Genomic DNA, 18179 nt, shown 5'->3' on the forward strand with positions numbered 1-18179 from the left:
AGTTTTGAGCAGTAAACCGACCTCCCTCTACCCACTTTCCAAGCCACGTCCAGATATCAGAGGTCGAAGTTCCTCTGCTACATTTTTACCCAATCTGACTATTTTTACCACCACAGTGGTTTCTCCTCCATCAACTGCCATTTTACTGTCCTACTGCACCTCACCTCCAGTCCCTGTACGACCATCTAGAAATAAGGGTTCCAGTCATATTTACATAACCTTTGATTTATTTTCCTGCTTCACAATATACAAAACTGGCTTAGTCCCAACCAGGGATATTCTGGTATTTTCTAAAATGTCCGTAGATCTGGCCCGACGAGACCGTGACCTCTGCCAGCAGAGAGCAGAGCCCTACAGAGCCAGGCTGTTGACATTGAATATTTTGACGGAGTGGTCTGCACCAGCACTGGCTAGCTGGAGCCAGCCACTGTCCCCAGCCTCGTCCTCATGGCCGGCCCGCCCCCTCCTGGGTCTCCAGCGGAGTCTCTTCACCGTCAGGGTGTGACTTTGGCTGGAGGGGGTGTGGCATTAAGGAGGAACGGTACAAAATCTGGACAGACGTGGTTACCCCCCACCTCGCTCTACAACAGACCACGGTCCTGGGTCCAAGTTAACCAATGAGACTTTAGCCCCTCCTACTCACTATGAACCAACCAATGACAGCAAACACTGGTCTGCTAAGCATATTTCAAACCATGTTCTACTGATAAACCAAAGGGGAAGGCTGTGTGTGTGTGTGTGTGTGTGTGTGTGTGTGTCATTAAGATTGAGAGAGGGGCCTTTAAATGCTGAACTTAATTACCAAAAGGCTGCTCCTGATATTTCCAAATAAGGCAGTGAAGCAGGTCACACTGCAGGACAGAAAAGCTATATACAAACTTCCCGGAGGCAGTGGCAAACAGGCGAGTGGGACACTTAAGAGGCACCTCTGTCCAAACACTGCATCCAGTGAGCCAAGTAATTCCAGCTCGCAGCCGTCGCTCAGCAGAGTGTGTCGTCGCCACTGGAGAGCTCCACGCGAGCGGCGAGCGCGTCTGGGCCAAGAGCACTGCGCTACACAGCTAACGATACATTCTTAAACAGCCTCTGTCCTTTGGAAGAAAACTCCGGAATCTTGAGGGTACAGACCACTTAACTTCCAAGTGCTAAAACAAATGACCTCATTTTTCTTCTTTTTTTTTTTTGCTATTCATCTTGTAGCGATGTCCTATTTTACCCCCAAAAAAATCATGTTTCTTCCAAGAAATTAGCCAGAGACTCTTGGCACAGCAGCAGTAACCAGTGACTTAAGCTCTAAGCATGTTTAGTTAATAGTTTTTTGTGTCGATGATTGCTAAATGAAGTAGGTTGCACATAATGAAGTGTGACTTTCATTTAGTGTTATTCCTGTTTAAATTGAGATAAGATAACAACACTGCCACACTGCATTAAATCTGGGGGTGGTCTCTCTGCAGCCTCAGGGTGGGGTTCAAACGCTTCTCCAGCTCCTCTTGCTTTGTTTGGGGTCAAAGACAGCCCTGTAAATGACCATGTCAGTGAACCGGATTCGGAACCTACATCTGGGAGAGATCGTTTGACTGGGCTGAATTAGAATTAGGTGATCAGTGGTCATAGTTGACACACCACAGCACACAGTGCACAACAATGAAATGTGTCCTCTGCATTTAACCCATATGTGACATAGCAGGGGGCAGCTAATTCAGTGCCCGGGGAGCAGTGCTTGGGGGCGGTACCTTGCTCAGGGTACCTCAGTGGTGCCTTGCTGATCGGGGATTCAAACCTGCAATCTTTCAATGACAAATGCGATTCCCTAACCATTAAGACACCACTGCCCACAGGGTTGACAGGGTTGGTCACGACCGATAACATACCAACAGCCATAACAGGCAGGGGTAGCTGAGGACCCCTGGTCTGGCCTATGCTCTGCCTGTCCAAATAGCAGTACAGGTCACATGACCTCCAGCATCCCCTGCACGGACCCCCGGCCACCTGACCACAGATTCTCCCTCCCATCACCACCATACAATACACGATTAATTGGATAATCATGGAGTGCAGATGGCGGAGTAAAACAGGCGTGTCGAAAGGTCGGGGGGCCACACGGAGGGTAGACAGGGGACTCAAGTGGCAGCGACCGCACTGCTTCCAGGGAGCCAAGGATACGAGCTGTCCAGCTCTCCACATGCGGTCCAGTCTTCTCCAGCAGAGGGGTCTGTCGGGGGGCTCCACATAAACAGCGCGATTCTCCCGCTCTCCAGTCCCACAGCCAGGAGGTAACTGGGGCAAGACAAACATAAGAGGGTGACCACAGAAAGAAAGCCAAGAAGGAAGGAACCGGCCTTTGCTCGCAACAACTCCAAACGTGGACTTTACAGAAACTCAGTCTATTAGTGCCACACACTGCGGATATATCAAACGTAATGGTGTCGAGTCCTTATAACACGCAGCATGCAGGTCCGGGGAAATTGAAAAGGGTTATTTCATTTCTGCAGAAATACTCCAGCGGATAAACGCATCAGCTTTAACTGTTTACTAGCTCCGCGCTCTGGGCCGACCTCAGTTAAAGTGAAGTGGTCAGAAATCGATCGACGGATTTAATGCGCGCCGTAGCGCACCAATTAATTCTTTTTACGGGAAAAAGCCGCGTGGAGCTGCCGCGCTCGCAGTCCGAAGCACGATGTGAGGGGTGTGGGCGTGACCTAAAGGGGCGGAGCCGCACGGCGATAGCCAACCTGTCGTCGCGACAGGAGACGGGGCAGAAACTGACGGCTGTGCAGGAGTCGCCGACGTCCAGGATAGAGGAGCAGGGACCGAGGGAGGCGGGGCTGCTTTCCCCAGTGGCATGGAGGCGGCTGCAGTCACCCCAGACGATGACCTGTGGGGGTTGGATCGGGTCAGATAGCCCCGCCCACAAGCTCCCAAACTCACCAGTGAGCAGCCTCAAAACAAAAAGAAGGCTTATCCAAGTCAAAACTTTTACGACTCTCTTTAGCTACTAAGCAATCCAATAAAATGCTTTCAAAAGGACAGAATGGTGATTAATAAAACTCCTGGAAAGGTTTTCCAAGTAACGTCACCACACCTAGGTGAGTGGATCTGGGCCTGTTGGCCGTTACCTTCTTATCCCGGCTTGATGTGATGAAGAACTTGCTGTCTGGGCTCCAGTCACATGACCAGATGATGCGGGCATGTACCGATGTGTTCTTACTTGTGTGGGCGCAGAGGGCGAACGTGGGCCCTACAGAAAGGCAAGGTGTCACTGGGGGAATGCAGTATCTCAATAAGGCCAACCCCCGGAGGCGGGGCTTGGGCTCCGTGACCAATGAGGCGGCCACACCTGTCTCCCCTCCCACATTTATATTCCCCAGATCAGGCAACCTTAATAAAGAGAGACTCCGGCTATGAGGAGTAAGGGGGAGTAGGTGAACGCCTGCCGATATGGGACAGCCGCTCAATTTCGAGGCTGGCAGATCCATTTGGCCTGGCCACGATTAGCTGGTCTCACCTGGTTAGGCAGGCGATGGGGGGATAGGAAACGCGGCCCGGCTGATAGAGATTTCCACGCGGCAGACGCAGAGACAGAGAAAAACAGAAGGGAGAGAGAGAAGGGAGCAGATCTACCCTGTCTGTCTGAGGGGCTGCGAGGGGGCTGAGGAGGGCCCAGCAAGCCAGGCTCAGGCTCGTCACGTGACAGGGGAGGGGTCATACCGGAGGCAGGAGGCATAGCATCCTGCTGCTTCCATAGCGACCAGGTCCTGTCGCGGGACACAGCCAGCAGGAAGCAGCCGTCGGGGGAGAAAGCCATCTGCGTGACGGTCAGGCTGTGAAAAGCCAAGGTCTGCAGCTGCCTCCAGCTGCAAACGCTCCACAGCAAGATGGCGGCATGCTCCGGCCGGGAGGCCTGGGGGGGGGCGAAGACCAGCATTCAGACAGCAGTGGGAGCACAGCCCCAAACGGGCGCTTATGTCTGTCCAAAACAAAAACCTGCTTTTGATCAATGATTGTTTTCAAGGCCGAACGGCACTCAGACCATGACAAATGATATTTCATTTACATTATTAGTATATTATTGCAGGACACTCAATATGCACCAATGCTGGTGCAGTATACATATTAAAATCTTTAACAAGCTCCGCAACAGTATCTACCCTCAGGCATTGGGGCTCAGCAGCTAATCAAGAACTTCAAATTTCCATTTTGTTTTATTATTTAAAAAAAATATATTTTTACTATTATTATTATTGTACTAATTTATTTTCATTATATATTTCAATCACTTGGTACAGGGAGCAGTCGGGGAAACTCATTTCATTTCGTTGCCTGCATCTACCACTGTCTGCTGTACTGTTGTATATTTGATAAAAAAAAAAAAAAAAGGAAAAAACTCTGATTTGATTCGGAATTGTTCTTGCACGAGTTACATGGGTGTTTTCCAGAACTGTAAAGGTAAATTTAATAAGTCTGGGACTAGATTACAGTGTTTAAGCCGCAGGAGACTTTAGCATGTGGGAGCAGCTCGTGGTTTTTCCGCTTTACGGGAATCTGAAGGGCCGTCCAGCAGGAAGTGATGTAAGCAGCTCGTCTGACAGCCAGTTGGTCCCCCAGCTTCAGGTCACGCCTCACTGCACATAACGAGTCGACAGCATTTCCTGCTGTCAGCCGGCTTGGTCCGAGGCCTCAGGGTCCTGGCTACAGTTACAGCACAGCCGGGAGACACATTCGACGTGGGTCCGCCCCCCCCCCACTGTCATGTGACGCTCCAGGCTGGGTTTATAATGCCCTCATATTACACGTCTGATCGCATTATTGGATTTTCAAACCTGTGCAAAATGCTTTTGCTGGTGCAATCGTCCTGTTTTCGGGATAGCAGATGCAACCCGTAGCTCGAGCAGGAATAATAAAGCAGAACCCGGTTAACCACCTGAATTTCCTGCTCGTGTCACAAGACTGGGGTGTCAAACCAGACATTTATGCCTGACGGCGATGCCATATCAAACCTGCACACAAATGCCTAACCTGCTGAGCATCTCATTACCTTACAGGCGGACGCGACCACCGTCTTTGCGCTGTTGGACGCTAAGCAGAAGATCTCGAAGCCGTGTCCATACCTGCGGGGGGGACGGGGGGGGTAAATGTGCAGCTGGTGAGAGCTGTAACAGAGCCAGCTGACCCTGGGGAACCTAAACGAGTTGTTTACTTGCAAATCCGCGAGTGCTTAGGCTACCAGGAGGAGGCGATACTGAGCGCACATGTATTTATTAGACCACTGACAAATTTCAAAATCCATATTCCACCTGTACAGCTCCCAGCAAACAGCATAGACACACATTTTCTTTTGCGTCATCCTGCGAATGTTAATATGGAGCCGATCGATCGAACGATCAATCTTCTGAATGATTAATGGCTACAGCAGCTAAATGTCACATGGTGTCTCCAGTCTGCATGGAACCAGCATGTTTACATGGAGGACAGTATGATGGACTGGAAGAGAGCAGTGCTTTCGAGGAACTCGAGGCCTGGATTCGAAAACCTCTCGGCCGTTACACATGACATAACACCCCCTTAGGGACACGAAGCGAAACAGGCCATTTCCCAAAAACCCCCGATTGCATGGTGCTTCACTAACAAATAAAGGGAAGCACACCACCATGGAACAATCAGCCAAGACTCCCGGGAAGATTAATGAACGCAGATGTAATACAGTGAGCCATTTAAACAGTACCTGCGGGCTTTTTTAACACCTGCACTTTTAATCATCACCAGCAGGGGGCGAAATGAAACCTGGTTAATTCAGTGCAACCTCTTCTGTTCTAGACGGGATGCAAACCACACTCAGTGGCCCAGGTGTGATTCACTTGCTGGTCAGATACGAGGGTATGGTAACAGAAAATAAATAAATAAAAAATTCAATCCCAAGCTCTATAGGTACGCCGATTATGCACCGGCGCCCTCTACTGACGGCACAGGTGGGGACAACTCTGCTCAAATGGGAGGGCGGGGAACTCACAGCTTCTGCACCTCAGGCCACAGTGTATTCTGGAGCAGGTGGTCTTCTGGGGGCGGACCTGTCAACACAGAGAGAGCCAGTCATTCTTAACCGGAGTCGGCCAGGCTGCCGCCCCGGAGCCCGGGAGCAAATACGGCCAGCAGAGCCGCCCAAAATCCTGCCAAAACATAAGGCCCCCGAAAGATGTCCGATTCTTTATACTCCGTCATAAAAAAAACTGCGAAATAAAAATGTTCCGAATGATCAGATGTATCCCCCATTAAAATGCTATCTGGGATTTCGGTGGAATAGAAAGCTCTGATTTCTGAACCCACACGTCATGCTGAGGGGGAGGAAGTAAGACTCCGGGTACTGATCCGACACGCTGCTGTAGTCCTGCTCCGCTTTGTTGCTGGGGGGCACCAGATCACCTGCAGGAGCAGAGAGGTCACTCAGCGCCAGGAGACGGACAAGTGCCCAGCAGCAGAGTAAGAAAGAAATGGTGGAACGTGATGAGTGAACAGGGAGGCCGCGAGAACAGAGCATATGGATTAAATGCCCTTAAATACAAAATGCTAAGTGTGGAATTGGGTCTTGGAGGTCTTGGCTCACCTCGGTACACAGCCTTGTTGGAGAGGCCAAGGGCGGGAATGCTGGCCCCTTCCGGAAGGCCGGAAGCTTCCTGATGGAGATAAACGCACGGTTCGAAGGTCAGGATCGCACTCATGATGCAGTACTGTGCATCTCAGAAACACACGTGACGATGGATAAATGTGAATAGAATAAAAACCAGGTTCCAAAGCAAGTCTGGGGGGGGGGGCGGTGCTTAAACTGAGGAAGGGCTGGAGGGAGGGACTCACACTGTCAGCCAGCAGCCTGTCCAGGCTCACGCCCGTGATGCTCGCGAAGTTCTCCACAAAGTTCCGCGGGGCCCGGAACGCACGTACCACTTTCTCGTCTGCCCCAGACACAAACTGGAACCGGCCCACCATAGTGAGGCACTGCATGTCGTAACCATGGATCTGGGGCCGGGATACCTCATGCCATGTCATCTGAGGACCAGAGAGAGCATGTGGCTGCATACAGGTCATGCAGAGCTCCTCCTAGAGACAGTACCCATGTCTTCCTAAGCTAACTTCTTGATTTCTAATTCTGCAACAAAAAAAAATTCGCTCAAAACTGCAGGATAATGATCCAATTCTCAAACACGTCTCTAACGCTTCAGCTACCTGACGTAAAAGAAAGCAATCAGGCAGACACTGTTTTCCGTAAGGTGGGGAATTTGGTAAAGATACACTAACGCTGTTAGTCTCAGTCTGGCAAGCCTTTGCTGTCCGAGATCTCAAAAGGCAATTTCAACCCACTACGGAAACAACATTCCAGCAAGATCTGCCAAAACCATCGAGCCTAAATAAATCTTCGGCAAAGCAGATAGCTAACAGCCCTCAGGAGTCATGAATCCTCCATTAAAATCATATATGCCTGAGACAATAACAGCTTATGAAGAGTGATGCTCTTTCTAAAGCCCACCGGTGCCCTGAGGGACACAGAGCCCCTGAGAGCTGGGAGGGGAGGGCTACCTCTGCTTGCCTATCCCGCTTCCATGGCGTGAACATCCTGGTGGTCTGGTCAGAGCCCACAGTGACCAGAAAATCTCCATCGGGGTCCCAGCTGAGGTCCTGAACCACGCCAGAGTGTCCAGATATCACCACCCCTGGGGTCCAGTTACCCTGGAGGGGAAACACGAAGGGTGAACCTCAGTAGATGTACCTGACCGCACCTGTGTTCTCACGCACGCATCTTCCATTGCCAAAGACCAGTTACAGTAACAGAGAGAATGGAAAAAAACCCTGGTTGTTGGTCAGGCTCCGGGACCCAAATATCAAGGACACAATCGAGTGCATCCTTGCCGAATGAGACCAATCCCATGATTCATTGGTCCGCAAGTTCGTTCTTGGAAGACAAGTACGGTCTTACATTCTCGGTACTGAGATACGCAGCAGCACATAGACAATGCAGTGACAGAGAGCATGTTAGAACAGACACCATCGCTTTGTTAAGTTACAAACTATCATAAAAAATTAACTGCAAAGCTATGCGTAGGGCTGTGGTGGACAGCGCCCCCACCTGGTCAGCATCATCCCGGCGCCAGAGGTGCAGAGCGCCATGAAAGGCGTGTGCTACGATCATGGATCCATCGGGGCTCATCTGGCAGCCATAGAATCCCAGCGTGTTCCCCCCCACCTCGCCAACACGCACCTGGAGAAGCAAAGCAGGCAAACTTCGGGTCATGACACATCTCATCAGAGTGTGCGTGTGTGTGTGTGTGTGTGTGTGTGTGTGTGTGTGTGTGTGTGTGTGTGGGGAGGAGGGCTTGGGGGTGCCCCACTTTGCTGAGAAAATCAAAAGAACACAATCAGTAATAAGCGTGAGCCAAGGGGACGGTGGGAACCCCCCACCCAAAATGTCAGCATCAGCAGAGTTCAGAGCAGCCCCCACTATCGCATAATTTGGGTCACTGCTTCAGAGGAACTGCAGGCTGGATTGTGCCTGACGTGAAATATGCGGCTGAAAAGACAGCACTACTGTGTACTAATTACACCCCAAATATAAGGGATAATGCCTTCTGTTATCAGGGGCTTTAATCACCCTAAACGGAGGCTGGCCTCCCAGCCAGCAGGAGGCAGCATGGAGTATTGAGACACCATTCAGAGCAGCTGTCCCCAGCAACACCTGCTGAGGGAGACAATCTCTCTCTCCACAAGTATTTACATATTTGCCACGTACTTATACCGTGTGATTTTTCTACCTGCACAACAACCCTGGGGGTGTGGCTCCGTCCCTCCCCAGGCCTCACTGAGAGACCTCTAACGCAGATCGTCTGGGAAATAGTGAGAGGGCAGTAAACACGGTAAGAAGGATCCAGGCAAGCCCCCCCCCCGCCGAGTGGCACTGGCTGACACAGCAGAGATCCATCCCACCAGTCCTACTTTCCTCACTTTCTGCTTCATACTTCTTTCTAAATTTGATGCGGTAACGACGCCCGCGGGGAGGGTGGGGGGCGGTTGATCAGGCCCTGGATCTTACAGCACCACGGTCGCCCCACCCCCCCACATCGACCCGGGGTTCTTGTTTCCATCCGCCTTTGTCCTTTGACTCTTTTTAAGATGAACGACCCCAGCATTTCGAGAACACTCCTGCGACACATTTGCTCCGTGCGATTTCAGCAGGAAGGCACCCTCAACTACCATTTGCCCAGGGGCCCGAGCCCCACCGCTTACAGAACCCAGGATGGCCGCGGAAAATTCTAGAAACCCATGTGGATGTCGGCCGCGTGCTCCATCGACATCCTGGGTGCGCTTCATCCATCTGTTATTTACAAAAAGCTTTCAAGCGCTTCCAGAATAAAAGCACCATGAATCATACAGAGTTGGCATTGAGGAGAAACCTCTCCTATTTCTACAATATATTTCATAGCTAAAAACCATCATAATCCATGAAGCACACAGCAGAAATAAAGAGATGAAGCACAGCTTGCAAAGTTAAGGCTGGTTTTAAGGGACGGATGAGAGCAGAGCCTCTCAGTAACCGCCCTGCCACCGTCATAGGCGCTACTCTGACATCATTCTCCCTGGGATGATTTTCCCTGGGAATGTCACAGAAAAGCGTGACCGGCCCTCCCTGCTCTCAGGATCGCAGTGCAAAATATTTAAGAATGACAAATAACGGTGGATCACTGCACATTAATATAAAACCAAATATTCAAGCAGCTACATTAATTAGAAGCAAACATTTTACAGCAATGAAGCTTTACAACCTGAATGCCTGTCCTCCCTATTTCCTGTCAGATTTATCAAGCTGCCTGGAATAAGTAGGAGTATTAATATCTCGTACTTTAGTTGTGTTATAAATATTCGGTTTACAAATGAAACTGCACAGACTGGAAAAAAAAACCTTTCTGCTTACAAGGAGTTTTTCACTTTTTATTGTAACTGACTTTTTTCCCAGTTTCATATAAAACACGATGTTGTTAAACCGGAGCAGTGTGACGAGGTCGATGAGCGATAGGCTCTTTTTCATCTTATTCCGAGTGGAAGAGATACCCTCAGGTTGGCACTTGTGTTTTTGAACACATCAGATAACCAGCAAATGCTTTATCTCAAGGCTTCCCTGCATAGCCCACAGGCACTGACCCCCATCCCCATCCACATCCTTGTCCCAATTTACCTAGTCAGTTAACTACAGAGTCCTCGATTACCTGGCCCAGCTACGCAGAGTTTGTGAGGAGAAGGATGGCCTGGGGTCCAGAGGTGTCTGCTAATTTGCCTGATACAACTGTTCCCTCCCTCCGGCCGTCTGATGGAGAGACTGACACCTCCGAGGCCCCCCGGGAACGCCCGGCGTGCCGGTCGATTTTCCGCCACGACGCAGGAACTCTTTCAGTCCCTGCGCAGCGGGTACTCGGGAGGTTGCCTCGTTAGAGGGATTTTGTGTTTTCCTCAGCAATTCGTTGCCAGCTTGCCTCTAAATCTGACCAATTACACTAATTATTGTGAGGCGAGCATTGTTTGGGAACGGGGTAATTAGGGGGAGGGCAGTCGGCCGGCACGTTACCCTCAGCTAATCAGCTACAGAACGGAGAATAAATGGCCTGAGTTTGCTCAGAGAAAGCTGTAAAGAGCTGACTTTGTCTGTAAATTACCACACCTTGCACACACATACAGATTAGAGAAGAGGGTGAGGTCTGAGCACAAGGTCAGGCCATATATCCGGCACTCTTGGAGCATTTTATTAGGTTAAGGGCCCAACGGAGATGTGCTGAGAACGGGACTTGAACTGATAACCATCCAACCACATAGACAGTAGGGTGTGTGTAATTGTTGTAGAGGCAGATACAAATTTCTTTGGTAACTTGCAGGAAAATCTGTCCTGAGGAAAGCAAGACACTTGAAATTCTAAGTGGGCATGGAGTCCAGAGGAGCCATTTCAACACCTGAGAAGCAGAGCAGTGAATCTAGGAGCGGAGCTGCAGTGCAGAGACCCGACGCACGAGGCCAGTCACGCTCCGAGTCGGGTTCTAGGCCACTTCCCACGGTTGGTCGAGGCAGAGGATGGAAGACGCTCGGATCCGGCGCACATCGCGCGGGACACCACACCACAATGGGGACAGTGGCAGCAGCGAGCTCCAGAACATTCCACAACCCGCTGACAGCCCATACTGCCCGCCATACTGTCATCTGGTCCAACTACAGTCTTCAACTTAGGTGACCATATAGTGACTAGCATTTGAGACACTGAATGGTTATGTCATTAGCAGATTGGGCCGCTTAATAAACAGGCTCCTGACCAATCAGAAAAGTCACACCGAACACGTCATATTTACATCATGTCGGGGAAGGGAAGTTACCAGGAAAACTGCAACTCCTGCTATTGGGGGAGAAAGAGGACAGAGAAAATCATGGATGTTAACCCCCCCCCCCCACCCACAAAAACTGACCTGCTCCAGCCACACACCCGACTCCTCATCTGGACCCCACAGGATCATGGTTTTGTCCATCGATGCAGACAGCAGGCTGTTGGGTTGATGTACGCTGCCACCTAGGGGACACAGGTATGAAGTACAGAATGACTGACAAGAGTCAGGTGTGCTGTAGCACGCTTAGCAAAGAGAAAAGGGAGGGGGATGCCGTACTAATCCCCCCCCCCCACAAGCCACAGGCGGCATGTTGCCTGCGACACACTACAAACAGAATGATTTCAATTGAGCGATACGAGCAGCGATGCTACAAAACCCGATCACACAGAAATGGTGGCACTGTAACAGAGATATAAAGCAAGTCCCTGTCAATCAGAGCACTGTTACACCATAGAAACCATTGTACAGAACAAAAGGCTGAAAATGGGCCAGTTCTGCGAAAGTTCCGGCACCACCGGTTTGGAGAAGATCAAAACCACATCGACAGGTCAGATGGCCTACAGAGAAACTCGTCATGTGTAATCTGACGACTTGCGATGGCTACCGAGGACCGTGACAACGTGGCGTCCGTCGCCTTGGTTACCTGTGACGACCGAAGGCTGCCAGTGTACGCCGTAGATCCAGTTCTCATGGCCGGCGAGCACCGTCTCCAGGGTCACAGCGAATCGCAGGGCTGCGCCGTCTGTGGTAGGAGACGCCGACATGCTGGCGTGAGTCTTCACAGTCCTCACACGCCACGAGTGGCACCGCGACTAAAAGTGACCGATTATCGAAAACCAGGCCCATGACACCATGTTGAATTCCTTACGTAAACAGGGTTTTTTGGGAGTGCGTTTGATTTACTAACCCTTCCCTATATTCTAAGCCGCCGTGGATAAAATCATCAAATAGATGAATAACCGTACTGTGAACGTAATGTTCCCTGTATGTAGTGCATGTCTGCTAAGCCCTTCTCCAGTCTGGTATTCAGTCGCACGGCTAGATGGTCACCTCTCATTTACGAGCTCACGGCTTTATCAACGGCGCCACCTGCTGACCCTGAAGCTCAGTAAACAGCGAGCCGCCACGTGACTGACGCTTTAGGAAGGTGACCCCTTGGGATGTCACTGGCAGATCGTGCTTCAGATAGAGGCAAAGGCATGATGGCCCCACGAATATAAATCTACAGACAGTAAAAATGTAAGCGTGACCTGGGAACTCACAGGGAACGAACATATTTATTCACTGTGATGTGTTTAAGGGAAATACAGGGAAATGCTTCCAATCGCCCGTAAGAATGATGAGTCCTAATTAACTCGTGGTGCCGATGCGATTCTAATCCCACACTGATTTTACACGGAGCAGATAAGCAGCGACGGTCCATGGGAAGCCGCACCGTCTGTTCTCACGTCGAAGGCGTCCTCCTTCAGCCTGATCACGTCCTCACCGCCGCCATCGTCGTCATCACCAGCCCCCTTAGCGAACACCCCCCATATGCGTATCAGGCAGTCTTGAGCACAGCTGGCCAATAAAATGCCCCCTTCTACAAAAAAAATAAATAAATAAATAAATAAATAAGCGCACCTGAGCATGGAAGGCGCTGTAGGGGACAGTAAACGTATTACTGGCAATATTTCATCAGGTTTCATCAGGGACCCGGGATGCCAGAGAGCACAGGCCTGTTTATGCATTATGGAGAGACATAGCTGAGGGGGGAGGGGTGGCTAAGGAAAAGGGGTGGAGCCTTGCGAATAAGACACTACCAGGCCTGAGAATCATACTAGCCAATGGTAAAAGGCTCAGAGGACTAACGCACTGAAAGTCATCCTGGGTTAAGGTGCGTAGCTCTGAACTGGAAGACCTCCCCTTTCACGCGGGCGCCTCTGAGAGGCGTGCGGCATCTAAACAGTTTCAGAGATTCCACACACAGAGAGGGAGACGCGTCCCCGCTGGATGATAGATGACACCTGCTACAGTGTCTAGACACACCGCTGAGTTTTAGTCTGTGATGTCTGTGATGCTGAGAGCGTTTCACTCCACAGAGCAGGAAACAAGCCCTCACCGACAGCAGCCCATTCCAGTCCTCGGACCCAGTCCTCATGTCCGTGCAGCGAGTGCATCTTCTTAAACTGAACACCAAAGAATGACCAACAGCGTTACTGACACACACACACATTATATATAATCTCAATTTCACCTAATGTTGTCTTAGCGCAGCATTAGGTTACCTCTCTGTCATGCTGTACATAGAGGTGGACGCTGTTGTCATCGCCCCCGCAGGCCAGGATGGGAACTGCAAGGGGAGCCGGATCAGTTAATGGAGATGTCGCTCCCTGCGGCGCCGCAGAACACGACCTCACACCTCTTAGAGACTGAAAGCGGGGGCGAGGGCAGAGAGGGGCGAGGGAGCTGGAAGGTCCGGAGGGGGGCGGCTTACCTGCACAGTCCGGCAGCAGCGCTAGCGACACGTCCATCATGAAGCCACCCCCAAGGGGCATCGTCTGCAGGCACTGAACTGACGGATGAGAGGAAAGCAAAATCTACACGTTAATAACTATCAGCAGACTGACAGTCGCAGAGGGTCTCAGACACGCTGGGCTGGTGGGAGCTGATTGGCCAAGGGGGACGGCGTCATCCTCCAGGCACAGACACCCCCACAGCTAGCCCTTCTTAACGGGCGGCCCCCACAACGGCCCTTCTTCTTTTCAACAGGCAATATTAAGGGATTACAATAAATTTCTTTCTTTTTTTTAATTTCAAGAGTCTTTTAAAGTATTTTAGAGGCTATAACACATTATTTATTGGACATACTTACGTAGCACAAGGCAGCAATAAAATCCAACCTAAACGAGGCGACAAAGGCCCCGAAAAATGCTTTATAATTAACCTGTACTGAAGTGTGCTGGGGGCAGAAGTGCAGCAGGCTGGGGATCTGAGATTCTATCCAAACCCAGAACCCAGGTTTTGGGTTCAAATCCCATGTCCAGAGTAATCAATTCACCAGCGGACACTTGGTTGAGGTACTTAACCCTAAATGCTACTGTCAGCAATGTACAGGTAATGTAAGATCACACTGCAGGGAGTTCTTTACCTTGGCTACACTGGTACAGCCAGATTTTAACAGTGGAGTCTGAAGCAGCAGATGCTATGAGTATCTGTGAGGATTCCTCTCCTTTCAGGTAAATGGCATCCACTGCAAACACTGGGGCTGTGTGGCCCAGGCATTGTGCAGACAGGGCAAACTGGAACACAGGAAGAGAGTACTTACAGGCACTGGGGAGGATGGTTATAAACAGAAAGGGTTATAGACATAAGCAAGTTGCGGAGGTTAATCAACGATGACAAAGTTTCAAAGTGCAGTTCTCAGCTACTATGAGACTAGGAGAGATTACCGGAACACTGTTCTGTTCATCTTGAGCCTCCCAAACAATAATGTGATTGTCAGATCCTCCGGATACCAGATGAGTCTCTGGACCTGTCACATCGCCATCATCATTCAGTTAAAGGACTGACGAGACCCCAAACAATATCACTAAAAAAACATAATATTTAACCAATGCTTAACTTACCACAGTCTTCTCTGTGTACCCACTGCACCGCGTTTACCCTCCCAGTATGTCCATTCAGGAGGGAAATGATTCTTATTCTCTAACGTACAAGGGCAGCGACATTTATATTTAATGGACATGCAGTTAACGATTTAAACATTTCCTCTCACTTGTTCATAGACTGCAACTGCATAAAAAGACACGTTGTCAACTCAATATTTTCTTGGCGTTAAACATTCAAGTGACAATTTGTATCGTTTCATTCAGCTTGTAAAACTGACACAAACACATTGGCTTGACATACACATTACTACCTTAGTACATTACTACTACCTACTCCAAGATGTAAACAGTGTATCACGTGTAAAAACAAATGGACTATAAATCGAAGTTTTACCTTTGGATCATACAGAGCAACAGAATTGCACGTTCCGAAAGCAATTAAACCCCCTCTTCCCCAAGAAAGAACGTGTGGAGTGCGATTAGCGCAACAAGAAACATGACACGTTTGGACCAAGGCGGCTGCCATCTTTAATTCTGCATCCGAATGGTGCAGCGAAGAAAAAAGACCGTGAAAAACAAACGAACTAAACGAAAGTACCTGGGATATTCTTTGAATCCCTGTCCTCCAAACGGTGCACACCTAAACCACATTAATATAATATAATATAATATAATATAATATAATATAATATAATATAATATAATATAATATAATATAATATAAAAATAGTATTACGTGACATCCCATTCAGGGTGCACATTTGCCTTGTGCCGTCCTAGATGAGATGCCAGTTCAGAAGAGGGTACAAATACACCCATCCATACACTATAGCATATTTATAAATGCCAGTTGGACTGACTGCATTCGTTTGGACTGTGGGAGGACACCTAAGCCAGAGGCAGAGGAAATCTGTACTACCGCTACTATCTAAAATCTGCCCTTTCCCTTGGCTAGATGTTTTTATTGTTAATGGTACAATCACTCGTAAATCGATTTGATTCCTGATCTATTCCTGACCAGGATAAGCAGATTGATGATGGATGGAATGTCCAATCAGGCAATTAAAATAAACCAATTATGCTCACAGAGAGCATTGTTATACAGTCGGCATACCAGCTGACATATCACGGAAGAGAATGTCTTCATTTAACTAAGCTAAAAAGTTCCATTTAAGCACGTTTGCTGAAAATCAGCATATGGGGTTACCATATTTAGTCCTGAGATTGTCAGATTTAATGTTTGTGGACTAAAATGAATAGTGACAGCCTCTTCTCGAGTACAACTGAGCAAACGTTTCATGGGGATGGCTGTATCACCCAGTATATCGTACAGCATCATCCACAGAAAATGTTTCTGTTGCTCACAAAGCCGAACCGGATTCAACATTTCCGTGTTATTAACAGTCCAACGTTTACGGCACTATTTCTGATGCTGCCTCTGGTGGTTCCGGTGTTTCATTGTGGTTAATAATAAGGTCCCCTGTTTCCGACACCAGCTGTTGCCGGGTTGTGCTTGACAACGGAGTACCACGCCCACACCCACGGGTCAAACACAAATAGACTGGTCACATGATGCTCTCGGGCTTCAAGAGCATGTCAACTTTCACCGTTGGCTGATGGCATCACTGAACCTTCCTTAACCACATCTTTGTGGTTATGGTGGTATTCACATCTTCTATGGGGGCTGTTTTCCTCCTTATTTATTTTGTTTCTTCATACCATTTAAGAGGAGAGTGATACTTGTGGTTGATCCTCACATTTCAGTCCCAGAGGCAAATGTTTTGACAGAGGAAGTCACACCCATATATTAATTTAGCTTTGGTGCCAGATGGATGCTTTTAAAGTTCCTTAACACTTTTCTTTTAAATTGCTGTCTATATGTAAACTCGGAATGAATTTGGAAATATCAGCAATTTTCTTCAGTTCTTCAGCTGACTTTTAAACAAAGCTGTTTTTTTAATTGCCATGATTTTCTCAATTAGTTACATTAACATATTTTTATTTAGGCCAAAGCAAAATGAGGCAAACAGCACATTACAAACATACATGAAGTACAAGTGTAAGCAGTATTAGAGCAAGAGCTACATAACAGCTTCCAATTTATATTATGCACGCCAGGGTGGAGCCTTGCATATTGAGATCACAAGGTCAGCCTCCCCATTCGCCCTTAGCCGGGACAGAGTGAGAGGAAGGGGCGGAGCCTCGAATATTGAGATCACAAGGTCAGCCTCCCCATTCGCCCTTAGCCGGGACAGAGTGAGAGGAAGGGGCGGAGCCTCGAATATTGAGATCACAAGGTCAGCCTCCCCATTCGCCCTTAGACGGGACAGAGTGAGAGGAAGGGGCGTAGCCTCGAATATTGAGATCACAAGGTCAGCCTCCCCATTCTCCCTTAGCCGGGACAGAGTGAGAGGAAGGGGCGGAGCCTCGCATATTGAGATCACAAGGTCAGCCTCCCCATTCGCCCTTAGCCGGGACAGAGTGAGAGGAAGGGGCGGAGCCTCGCATATTGAGATCACAAGGTCAGCCTCCCCATTCGCCCTTAGCCGGGACAGAGTGAGAGGAAGGGGCGGAGCCTCGCATATTAAGATCACAAGGTCAGCCTCCCCATTCGCCCTTAGCCGGGACAGAGTGAGAGGAAGGGGTGGAGTCTCACATATTGAGATTACAAGGTCAGCCTCCCTATTCGCCCTTATTGGCGACAGAGTGAGAGGAAGGGGCGGAGTCTCACATATTGAGATTACAAGGTCAGCCTCCCTATTCGCCCTTAGCGGTGACAGAGTTAGACTAGTTTAATTTTGCAAAACAGCAACTGACAGCCGCTCTCAGCCGCACCAGGGATGGGCCCGCTCCCTCGTTCCCTGACAGCCATCCCCAGGCTTCGGTGACAGTTTTGTCACAGCCGGTTTGGTCAAACGTTTGACGGGATGAAAATCTGTTGAAAAATTCATTGCTGCCAGAGCCTGGGGACAAAGGGTAATGACGAATCAGACAGCGTGGAGGGGACAAGGACGGCCAAGCCAGGACAAAAACATGCGGCCATGGTAATGTCTGGCTTGAAAGCCGGCAGAGAAATGCGCTGTTATACACAACACACAGTTTACAACTACAAAACAAAGAAAAAGCAGTAGATACATTAATAATCCATCTTAAGCTTTAAATGTTTTCCCTAGGTCTGCAGTCTGCA

General features: G+C 49.3%; 1 protein-coding gene across 1 annotated transcript; it reads right to left on the bottom strand.

The window, feature by feature from the left end:
* Positions 1-209: 209 nt before the first annotated feature.
* On the bottom strand, positions 210-15557 carry elp2 (elongator acetyltransferase complex subunit 2). Its single transcript, XM_048994135.1, has 22 exons — positions 15387-15557; positions 15011-15089; positions 14834-14916; positions 14533-14683; positions 13879-13956; positions 13670-13734; positions 13504-13570; positions 12838-12984; positions 12046-12144; positions 11484-11584; positions 8114-8245; positions 7567-7716; positions 6847-7038; positions 6599-6668; positions 6322-6417; positions 6008-6065; positions 5036-5108; positions 3709-3901; positions 3117-3238; positions 2733-2875; positions 2164-2277; positions 210-511 (listed from the first exon to the last, which is right to left on the bottom strand). The coding sequence occupies exons 1-22, from the start codon at positions 15516-15518 to the stop codon at positions 352-354; spliced, it is 2505 nt and encodes an 834-aa protein (XP_048850092.1). The 5' UTR covers positions 15519-15557; the 3' UTR covers positions 210-351.
* Between the last annotated feature and the right edge of the window lie 2622 nt (positions 15558-18179).

Source organism: Brienomyrus brachyistius, chromosome 23, assembly GCF_023856365.1.
Source record: "Brienomyrus brachyistius isolate T26 chromosome 23, BBRACH_0.4, whole genome shotgun sequence".
In the NCBI taxonomy this organism is placed as follows: Eukaryota; Metazoa; Chordata; class Actinopteri; order Osteoglossiformes; family Mormyridae; genus Brienomyrus; species Brienomyrus brachyistius.

Coding starts and splice junctions, on each gene's coding strand:
- elp2 (XM_048994135.1), bottom strand. CDS start 15,518: ATGGCAGCCGCCTTGGTCCAAACGTGTCATGTTTCTTGTTGCGCTAAT. Junction 7,039..7,566: donor AGCGGGATAGGCAAGCAGAG/GTAGCCCTCCCC, acceptor TCTGGTCCTCAG/ATGACATGGCATGAGGTATC. Junction 3,902..5,035: donor TGGTCGCGTCCGCCTGTAAG/GTAATGAGATGC, acceptor GCCCCCCCCCAG/GCCTCCCGGCCGGAGCATGC.